The sequence below is a fragment of the Magnolia sinica genome, chromosome 4 (assembly GCF_029962835.1).
Source record: "Magnolia sinica isolate HGM2019 chromosome 4, MsV1, whole genome shotgun sequence".
Taxonomy (NCBI): domain Eukaryota; kingdom Viridiplantae; phylum Streptophyta; class Magnoliopsida; order Magnoliales; family Magnoliaceae; genus Magnolia; species Magnolia sinica.
Genome location: NC_080576.1, coordinates 2,168,414 through 2,180,511, shown reverse-complemented (window position 1 = coordinate 2,180,511; position 12,098 = coordinate 2,168,414). Strand labels below are relative to the sequence as shown.

At 41.1% G+C, this 12,098-nt stretch overlaps 1 protein-coding gene across 1 annotated transcript; it reads right to left on the bottom strand.

Moving 5' to 3' along the window:
* Positions 1-2,225: 2,225 nt before the first annotated feature.
* Positions 2,226-4,295, bottom strand: LOC131242126 (transcription factor TCP15-like). The gene has a single exon (XM_058240557.1). The coding sequence runs from the start codon at positions 4,083-4,085 to the stop codon at positions 2,949-2,951; it is 1,137 nt and encodes a 378-aa protein (XP_058096540.1). The 5' UTR covers positions 4,086-4,295; the 3' UTR covers positions 2,226-2,948.
* Positions 4,296-12,098: the final 7,803 nt, after the last annotated feature.

Sequence of the window (12,098 nt, the reverse complement as noted above, 5' to 3'; positions counted from 1 at the left end):
GTCAATATTAATTTGTGAGAATGGGGAGTTTACAAGTGTCTTGTAGATGTGATACTCAACAATCAGTCCATCCATTGATGGGCCCACTATATGAATAGTGTCGATTGATATATAACTCTTCCACGTGTGCTTTGTGGAGATGGATTGACCTTACTCCTGTTCTTCCGGTTCTCCTGTATTGTCTTCCAGAAAGAGTACGCTCCGATTCTACGGTTATCATACACGACCCTGCGTATTGCCCATGAAAGGGCAATTCATGTCACATCCACTGACACGTGAGAGACTTAAAAGGGAAATGGGAATCATGATCGAATACCTTGGTCATCGCATTACCGGTCAGAAATCGGACGGCTATGAAAAAAATTGCAAAAAAGGGAGGAGTTGTCCACATTCTACGGCTGAAAGTAGACAGATCGGATGGTCAGAACTTTTCAATTCAACGTGATTTTTAGGGCATGATCTCTCCATTTCGTGGCCACCGGCCAGAGCAATCCCTCTTGTGGTCCTGAGCGGGAGCCCCGGCAAAGAAAAACTCTGTGGGGCCCACCGTGATGTGACATCCTACGATCCGTTCATCCAAAATGCAAGTGGACACCACAGGGAACTGTGAGGACAGGGACACAAGCCGTTGAAAACTTCCTGGGCCCCACCTGATGTTTACATGACATCCAACCCGTTAATGTGAGTTCCACCAGGATTTTAGGAAAAACCAAACATCAGTCTCATCCAAAACTCCAGTGGACCCAAGAAGGATTCGATGGTAGGAATCCTCATCCCTACTTTTCTATGTGGTGTGGTCTACTTAAATATATGATTGGCCTTGCTTTTAGGTTCACATACTAAAATAATTTGGCCCAAATAATGGACAGAGTAGATTCCATAGACACCTCACGATGGACCCCACAGAGCTTTTTGTTTTGCGTTGGACGGAGACTTCAAACATCATCCAGGAGTATTTTAGAATTCGTCTTGTATTTGCTGCACATACGGTTAACATAACCGTTAATCAAGAGCCCCATCCACGATGTGCATATGGAAACCGTCCGTTGTGTGGTTCAATGGATAAACGGTTCCCATCGAATAACGGGATGTGTACGTTAGAGATTAGGACGTCACACCAACCTGGGTTGTCCTGAAATCTACCTTTTATTTCACCGTTTCATAGAACTATCGAAAATCCACGTAAAAAAATAATAATAATAACCGTTATAAGATTAAAATTTTAAGATTTTCAAAACATGTCATAAATCCATAATCTATAGGAAGAAAAGGACGGTGGGCCGCTGGCTTCCAACTGGGGACCCCATGGTTTGGGTGGGTCCACCAACCATATCAGCCAATGGAAACTGTAGAGACTCTCAGGATAGGTGGGCCACCAAACCTACTCATTTCGTTCCGTTAGACTGAGCTGCGTCTGTTCTGCGGCTTGCAGCAATCACGTGCTGTGGTCTTGAGAGAGAACACCTTGGTTTGTTGCACCCAATTACAGATTTTGTAGGTAAACCTTCAGCAGCACCAGCACGTGCTCCCTTCTATAACATGCGTTTGCACCATTGCTGTATCGATGCAGCTGGTATCAGTCACGTGACACGTTCGTGATGAGAGAGAGAGAGTAGTAGTGCTGACTGAGCAAACTGAGAAGGAGAAAAACTTTGATACGCTGTAGAGTGTCATAGATGATAGACAGGCACTCAGAAAAGACTTAATTAGAAACAGTGCACATGGGATGCAAGTGAGTCAAATTAAACTGTCTGAATTATGGGATCCGGTTGAGATGCATCATATATGGTCCAAAAATTAAGCTTATTTGGTTATATATATGTCTGATCCGTGGACATTTAATCCACGGTTAAAAATGAAAATATCCAATTGACGTATTTCAACAAACAAGCTGTGTCCACAGATCAGAGGTTTGGATCAATCAGAGAATAATTTCATATATATGCCATGATATAATTACAAAAATGCCCTAAGGGATGATCCTACCTATCTAGAACAATGTGACAGATTGAGTGAAACACATAGGATATATATGATATGCTAGTAACAACAGTTGTTCCACAATCTAGTCAGTATAATTATGTTGATTCAGGGTACACTGCAATTTCTGAGTGACTGCGTATCAAGTGTCACAATCTGCCAGAGCATCAAATCACAAAATTAGCACTTAATCGATCCATGATTGGTTGGTCTAGTACTGCAACACTTCTAGGGGCAATTTGGGGAAAATGAAAAATTGAGAATGTACCTCAGCTTGAAGAAATCCAAGGAAAAAATAATACAACTTATCAATCTCAGTCTTCAAAGGAAAATTAAAATAAAATAAAATAAAACATTTGAAACATAAACCATGGCCGTGTTTGGATGCCCACTAATCCATGAATGGGAAGATCCACAAATGATTTAATCCACATTTTTGTGCTTTTGTGTGTGTGTTTGGCCACACCACTAAAATGTCGATGGAACAGTGCGCCATTGTCCGGACTGCCTTCTCCGATCTGATTCATAGATATTGGGAAACAAACTAGTACTGAATTCCGGGGCGCTGGGAAATCGTGGGCGGGACGTCCAAACAAGGACTAGCTTGTCCAGGACAACAGTCGACGTAAGCTAGCCAAACAGCCAAGTATATCCTAGAAGCAACCTTTCAAAGCAAGCAACAAAAACAAATAAAAATACAATATAGTATGATAAACATGTGTGTTAATGAAAGGTCACCACCATACCACAGCAAACCCTATCCAATCCATCAGTATCCGTTCCAAATTCCCATTCTCAAATCCCGGAAACCCCTCTCCCCAAACACCCAAACACACACATACACAAAAATGATCCATTCAACTTGAAATTAGGGCAAGCAAACCACACGTGTGTGTGTCATGGCAAGCGTAGATATATCAGAAGGAACGATCGAGACCGTCGACGCAGACGTGTAGATTCAGGTTCAGTTACTGACTGGTCGTGTCGTGCCGATCGTCCCCACTGTGATGTTGGTGAGACCCAGTGGCCGATGTTGGATCAGACCCAGCACTGCCTGCGCCAGTAAATGAACGGTAGGCATTCAACGCGGCGATCATGCCCAAGTGTCCCTCATTGGTCCCACCAACAGTGGGGCCCAGCTGCTGGCTAGACAGTAGAGCCATTGGTGTGGGGAAGTTCATGAAATGTAGGCCACTAGACATGGAACCTCTATACATGGTTGTGTTACCTACTGAAGGAAATGTCCATATGGGATCACCACTCATTCCTTGGTTGTTAGGGTTAGTGACCATCCAAAACGTTCCTGGCATTTGGCCATGGCCTGCCGTGGGTCCGGCCTGGCCAGACGTCGGTTGCAACATGTAATTCCCCATCTGATGTTGTTGCTGCTGTGGGTCATGATCCGAACGGCGCTTCTTGTTGTCACCAGCGTCCAGGTCCGACATGTCTAAGCACGGCTCGCGCAGTTCGTGTTTGGACGGTTGCAGCGTTTGGCTGAGGGCGTTCTGATGGAAATTGAGGAGACTGGACGTGCTGTCCGTTGAGAACCCGACTCCAGGGAAAAGAATTCGACGCTGGGATTCATCGATGCCGCTGCGGTCCCACTCACTCCTCATCCTCAGCTGCGGTGCGGCAGCTAGCGCATGGTTGTAGTACGTGCTCCTCAGCGGCGCCGACATGCTGGAGCCGGAGCTACGTAGAGAGATGTTCAGCGACGTGAAATTCGCGGGAATTGTACCTGTTCCGGTGGCTGCGATCACTGCCGGCTCCGCCTGCTGAAGCAGCCACTCGATCGTCTCTCCATCGGTCTTGTGCCCCAGCTCCCGAGTCAGCTGAAAGACTCTCGCAGCGCACGTGGCTGGCATGCGGATGCGCCGGCCTCGGCCGTCAACCTTCGTATGCCTGTCTTTGGTAGACGTCCGCTTCGGAGGCGGCTTCTTGGATGTCTCGGCGATCTCCAGACCGGAATTCGATCGGATCCCAGCCGTCACCGGCGTGATCGCCAACGTGGCAGGGTACCCCGAACTAGAACATGTGTCTTCTTCCTTCCTCTCTAGCAATTGTAATGGAAAATTGGGCCGTCGGATGCCATCTTCACCGTCCATAATCACATAAGATGAGCGTATGTATATCTATCGTCGATGAAATAGATAGTCTGGAATTTAAAAAATAAAATTCATATTCTCTTCCTCTATCTGATCTTAGAATTTCTTTCTTCGTTCTTCTTAAGAAGACGGAGTCTCTAAGGCGAGGATAAAAGAAGAAGGCCAGCTTTAAGCAACAAATACAATGAGTGGAATTTATATGGTGGAATGAAAAGCAATGTTTTTGATTTTTTGAAAGCCCTACACTCCTTTCACAGTTCACCACCGTTTTTAAAATGGTGGTGACTCTTCAAACCTGCATGTAGCTTACTTGTACGGCGATCTGGACGGCTTAAAATGCTGACCTTTTTGTGAATGGAGTATAAACCAAAATTTAGTGTGAGAATGCGATGATTGTAACCGTCGGATCTTGCCCTTGGGTAATTTATTCTTAGCCGTTCATTTGATTGCTGTTAATTGATGGTTAGGATTGCTTGAATATTTTGATTAAGAGATATGTTATATTGATGATATGCCCATAATTTGGATGGTTTAGATTGCTGTAGGTTGGTGCTAATTTTGCACTTTGATTCCTGACCATTAATTCTCTAATTCACTTTTGGCCGTGCAATTATGGTCATCAACTGGACGTGTTTGTACAGTGCCGATTTTGCCATTAGAATTCTGACTAGTGGCTGATTATTTTTAGCCATCCATTTTATAGTCATCAATTGGGTCCCTTATCCATGTGATCATAAAGATATATTCCATTGATTATGTGGCCCACAATGTGGACGGTCTGGATAGCCACACATTAGTGATGATTTTTGCCCTTGGAATTATGCCCAGTCACTAATGTATTCCTAATCATCCACTTTATAGCCGCCAATTGGATGGTTAACATTGTTTGATCCATGTGATCTTTTATATTATATATATATATATATATATATATATATATATATATATATATATATATATATATATATATATATATGAGGCATGCTCACCTATGCACATGCGCACCTTTGCACACGTGTCATTGGTGTTGAATCCGAACGGTCCATAAGATGCGGAATACCATGAAACCTTAGGGGTGAATTTTCACCCTGATCTAAGATTATGGTGAGCATAGCAAAGAGAAATTCAAATCAAGGGAAGAAATTGTTTGCATTTTTCATAGCTCACTGAAGTTTTGATTCAAAGTAAAAATTAATAGTAAGGGTTTTCATAAGGTTCTGCTTCATGTGGATCATTCAGATTTTCAAGATTTATCAGATATGATGGGTTCTCAAAAAAGTTATATGTAGTCTATATGAACGGGTTCGCAGGTGAGCGTTTCGAGATATGTATATATATATATATTGATTAGGGGCCCCACAATTTGTATGGTCTGGATAGCCACACACGAGTGACACGTGGGAGGAGGAGAATATGAATTGTGGTAAACAATCACAGCGACATGTTCTTTTTTGAAAATATATGCTTTTTACCAAAAAGAAATAAAAAAAGCTTTATTTTTATTTTTGGAGAAGGGCTTCTTTTTCCTAAGTCGTTCATGCCTTTTATTGTGGTTGGACAGTCCCTTGGTTCAGACTCCACGTGCGGTGCTCTTTATCATTCAATCCATAAAGACAGTGGTGGCCGGGAGTGGGCCCCACACCCAAGTCAAAAAAATAAAACGAGAGACTGTAAAGAAAAGATAATCCTGTGGGTCCCATTTCATTCAAGTAATCATTGCTCCCCGCCTTTGCTTTTCTTTCTGAAACCATGGTTGGGATTAGCTCACCCCTTCAACGCCTTGCCCCTAGGGTTAGGGTTAGGGTTAGGTTTTTTTTTTTTTCTTGTTTTTTCTTAGACACTTTCCTCGGAGAGAAATGAGATGCTCTTCCTGCCGTTGGTAGAAAGTCAGAAATTGTATTGCATGGTCCTGACTCTGTGTGGCCCAGTGAAAACGAAAATCATTACTCGGCTTGGATGGTCCATGCATCAAAACGAAATTCGTGACTCGGATTGGATGTCTGGGATATTCTAAACCTGGATTTTATGGGCACGGCCATCCACGGTGAGGACCACGGCCCCACGATGAAGGACGCGTATTTCCTGCAACAAGCCCGCGTTCGGCCCACCTCGATGTGTGAGAAATCCTGTCCGTCTATCATCTCTTTCCAGATCATTTGGGGTGTGATTAAAAAAATAAGACCAATACAAAACTCAAGTGGGCCACACCACAGGTAAAAATGAGATGGAGACGCTCACTATTAAAACCCTCCTGAGGCCCACCGTGATGTTTGTCTGCTGTCCAACCAGCCCATGAGTGAGTCCCTCTAGGATATAAAGGGAAAGAGCCTGATCCAAAATTTCGATGGGCCACAAGCAGGTTTCAGTGGTAGGCGTCCACATTCTCTCCTTTTTCTGTAGTATGGTTTACTTGAATTTTGATAGGCTTTATTTTCTTCATCATGATTTAATATAAGCTAATGAAAATGATGGACGGAGTGGATGTAATCTGACAAAAATGATGGACGGAGTGGATGTCGCAAAGACATCAAGGTGGGCACCACAGAGCTCTTTGTTGCACGGGCTCCCTACACCTGTGAAATTCTCGCCCTATGGGAACTCACCTCTCGCTTACTACAGAGAGAAGGTTAGAGCGAGGAAGCAAACAATCATGGTTCGTTGCCATTCCATGGTAAACATGATGATGCTTCTAGTGATTCTGGACCGTCCATTTTGTATCTTCTGAGGTAGATGATACCCAGATGAAAACAAGCACCGTAAGCACCATCCTAGATGTCAGATCTGTGGTCTCTAATCCTACGGTGAATATTACAAAAAAAGACATTGTTCCACATTCAAAAGGGAAAATTCTGTTAATCAGATTCAAGAATCAATCAATCAGAGTCTTCTGATGTCGTTGGCCATCAGTGGTAGGGCCATCATTTGGACGATCTGGATTCAAAAACTGTACAACCACGTGTAATCTGCAGCGGCAATGATCCATTCACAGCGCCACAAACTGGAAAGCTCCATGAGGTACATGTTGTTATCCAACTCTCACATCCACCACACGTTATAGGAGGGTGACAAGAGAGAGGACAGACAGCCACACACGCACCTTTACACGCAATACACGTGCAAACCTGGCACGCATGTGTCACATCCGTACGATGATGAAGGTGTCCCCCATCGTGAACATGGCCATATGTAAAATCCTGAGGGTCCAGTCCTCAGATAGACCATCCCTATTTCCAAGGGTCCATATTGAACTTATGTTCGTAGCCTGTCTGCTGAGTAGAACGGCATGAATTCAGTACATGAACATTTTAACAGTGGGGACCACCTTATTTACAGCTCAGATGATCCACACGCTCGCCAGAATTCGCTGCGTGTGGAGAAAGATGCGTGCGGGGATAATTAAAAAAAAAAAAAAAACCTCTTCCAATAATTTGGATGATGAAATTGTACTTATAACCCTTGCAATTGTCAAAATGACCAAAATGCCCCATTATGGCTAAGAGAGACCTCATTTTTGGTGGGCACCATCTCGATGCTGTGGGCTTTGCTTGATTGAGGCCGACAGAGGTCTATATACCAATCAGATCACATGTTGCACATCAGCATCAACAGGGTACGGTTCCTGCTTGTGCCTACAATCGGTACTTTTGGCCCACCCATCACCGCCGTTGCATCAGGACCGGACATTTTCCTAACTTGGCCCCAACTGAATTTGCCAGGTAAAAAAGGACCTGGAACCCAATTGGGAAGGATTTTATTGCTCCGCCCATGTAGAGATGTGATAGGCACAAGCACCACGTGCATGCTGCATGACACTAATCAGGTGGACCACACAGTACGGATTGAATGCCCCACACCAGTTAAAAACTTCCTGAGGGACATAAAAGTTTAGGATTCAGTTGACATTTGTGTTTTCTCTTCATCCAGGTCATTGTGTGACTTTATCAATTGGTTGGATGGCAAGTAAACAATACCATACGCTCAGGAAGCTATTAATGGTAGGTGTCCAATCAACACTTTTTCCTTTGATGTGGTCTACTTGAGATTTGCAGCCGCTTTATTTCTTTTACCTATGCTATAAAATAAGTTGGACGCCATGGATACACAACATATGTATTAAGGTGGGCCTATGATAAGGTGCTACCGGGTGACACTAGTAGATGTGTGCTCCCCATGCGATTATTAGTCCAAATAGCCCGATGCTATAGATTGGTTGCGGTTAGAGTTCATATATAATTCATTGCCATTTATTTTGGACTGCTGGTATTAATAGTGGATCACTGATATTTTCACTGTGGATTGCAAATATTCACTATGAATTGCTAATTCTACGAAAATGCCCACAACTCCATTGTTACATATTTGATTTGGTTAATCTTATGCTTGTAGGTTATATATATTCACTATGGATTGTCAATCCTATGAAAATAGTTAGAACTCTCTCATTACGTGTTCGATTTAGGTGATATTATACTCGTTAAAAAGGTAATTTGATGAAATTTCAAATAACTTTAAAACTATTTCATTTCAACACCATTTGGTTACTTAAAAGAAGACCCAAAATTCATCGGTCATAGTAAGCCGCACATATTCACTAAGGGTCACTATTCCCACGAAAAAACTCATAACTCCCTCATTACATATTTGATTTAGGCGATCTTATATTCGTTGGAAAGAAAATTGGATAAACTTTCAAATGAATTTAGAATTATATTTTTTGAAAATCATTCAATTATATAAAAGTGAGTCCAAAATTCATTATTCATTTTGGATCACAGATGAAATGTAGGCCCACTTTTGGACAATCTAATGGTGTCGAAATGAAATAATTCTAAATACATTTGAAAGTTGATTAAATTATCTTTATAATAAACGTAAAATCACCTAAGTTAGACATGTAACAAGGGAGTCATGACTACTTTTGTCAGATCGATGGTCCATAGTATATATCAGTGATTCACTGTGAATGATGAACTTTGGGCCCACTTTTGGGCAATCAAATGGTATTCAAATTATATAATTCCAAAACTATTTGAAAATTCATCAATTTATCTTTTCAACGAGCATGTGATCACTCAAATCGGACATATAACGAGAGAGTTATGACCATTTTCATTAGATCGGTAACCCACAGTGAATATCAACGATCTATAGTGAATATCGGCGATCCACACTGTGTATCGATGATCAACACTGAATATCAATGATTTACATTAAATATTGACAATTCATAGTGAAAATATTAACGATTTACTGTAAATATCAATCATCTACCATACAACATCCATCCATTACAACATACTCACATCTCAATATTCTTTCATTAAAAAAATCAATCCATTACAACATTCATCATATTCATTCATTATAATATTCTTTCATTACAAAATTCATACATTAAAACATCATTCCATTATAAAAACTCATCAATTACAATATTATTTCACACCCTCATCCAATTCACAACTCCCACAATTCAAACCCAATAGAAGAAAAAACCTAATAAGCGAATATAAAGAATACTAACGAATGAGAAAAGAAGAATGAATGAAAATATAAAGGAACCAAAAAACACCATCCTCCCATTCACACCCTCCTCCTCTCCCATGAAAATAAACCAAGGAATGAAGAAGGGAATGATCAAATAGCTCTCATGCAGAATGATCCTCCATTTTAAATCCATCCATATCTTATGTGTAGCTCACTAGCTTATCTTAAAGCAAATCCAACCATTCCACATGTAACAGGTTTTAATTTTATATCATTGGTTCAAGTTTGGGGGCAAAACTCATCATAGATGGACTACACCCAAGAAATTAATTCAGAATTAATGTATAATGTTGGTGCAATTGTAAGCTGTAAATATCTTCAAACAAAAAACTAAAAAACCTCATATAATTTACAGTTGTCTAATTAAAATGAACAGATCAAATCAACTAAAGGGTAAGGCAAATTTTTATCTTTAGTTGGGCTTATGTATCCTTTTCATAAAACTTTGCTCCTTCGAAGATGAGAGCACACTATAGGAGGAGCAGTTGTGATAGAGAAGTATTTTATCCTCTGAAAAATAAAAACAAAAATAATTTCAAGATTAAAATATCTTAAGTTTGTAAACCGTAGGCTCCTGCCACTGCCACATCATAACATGTGACTAATTGGACCAATAACATAGCGGAAGTAGTTTGGCTCGTGTACCTCATATCACCAACCTAGATGGTGTGTTGAGGTCACCAAGTTCTATAGGTCTCTTCACGAGTTATTTGTTATATCCAAACAATGTCCATTTAGCCAGCTCTTCTTAAGGCCGGATAGGTAAAAAAGGACAGATCCAAAAATCAAGTAGACCACGCTACAAAAAGCAATGGTTGTTTTTTAAAATTAATTAATTATTTGTTTATTTATTTATTTATTCTACACATGCACACACATCCCCACACACGCACGCCGCAATGAATTTCACCACCTATGGGGACTCGAACCCTCAACCACACTCCTGAGAGTCTACCACCGGAGTGAGAGTGAGAGTAAGGACCCAAAAGCAGTGGGGGTTGAACGTCTACCAGGCTACCACCGTGACCCTTTTGGAGTCACAGAAGTTTAATATGACATTTGTTTTATGAACAGATTAGATGGAAAATAAATGTTACAGTGAACGTATGAATGTTTTAACAATGAGGATCATTATCTCTCTTCTATTCATGGTGTGGTTCACTTGAGCTTTGGATATGACTCATTTTTGAGTTCATGCTCTAAAATGATCTGGCCAAATGGATGAACGGCGTGGATATAAAAAACACATTACTGTGTGGCCCACGTAATTTTGATATCCTTTGAACCGTTCGTACGACTCTGGAGCTCGAGTAGCGTCAGCGCTAGTCTTCCCAAGACACGTACCCACATCAGCCAGGTCGGTGGTGTGTTATACACTAACTAATTAATCTACTTCCTAACCCTGCTGATTGCATCATGAGTGCGCTACAGCTGACTGAGTAACTCAGCGTACGGAGAAAACTGTGGGGCCCACCGTGTCATATGTCTTTTTCCGTACCGTCCATTCATTTTGTTCTGGAAGCGGATTGGCTGGTGTACCTCACACCAGCTATATAGCTGCTGTATTGACGACAGCAAGTTCTGTCAGTCTAATCATGAGGTTTGTGTTATATCCAAACCGTTCATCCATTTGGCGAGCTCATCTTAAGGCTTAAGACGAAAAATAAGACAGATCTAACTATCAAGTGGACCACACTGTAAAAACTAATAGGGGATTGAACGTCTACCATTGAAACCCTTTCTGGGGTCACAGAAGTTTTGGATGAATATGAAATTTGTTTTTCATCTTCATTAAGCTATTTGTGACCTTATAAACAGATTGGATGTAAACTAAACATTATGGTCAGCCCTACAAATTGTTTAACGGTGAAAATCATTATCTCCACTGTTATTTATGGTGTGGTTCAGATGATTTTTAGATATGATTCATTTTTTGGATGTTGGATAATGCCCTAAAATGAACTCTAAAAATAGATGAACAGTATAAATATAATAAATACATTACTGTGGGGCCATGAAACTTTGATCTCCTTTGAACTGTTTGTACAACTCGGAGATCGAGGAGCATCAGTACTCGTCTTCGCACAACAAATACGTACAACAGCAATATAGCTGGTGTGAGGTACACCAGCCAATCTACTTCCGTTTTTTCTGCTCATTTAAGGCATGAACCAAGATTCGTAGTATATCCAAATCTGAATTGGACCATACCAGAGGAAACAGTAGGAATTGAACTCCTGTTGTTAAAAACTTCCTGTGAGCCTTTTGGATCAAACTGATATTTGTGTTTTCATTTGTCTGTGTGACCTTATGAACAATTTGTATGAAAAATAATTATCATTATGGCCTTGGGAAGGTTTCAACAAGACATCATTATTCCCATTGTTTCTTGTGGTATGGTCCACTTGACCTGTGGATACGCTTCAATTTAGGGTCTATGCTCTAAAATGAGCTAAAAAAAAACAG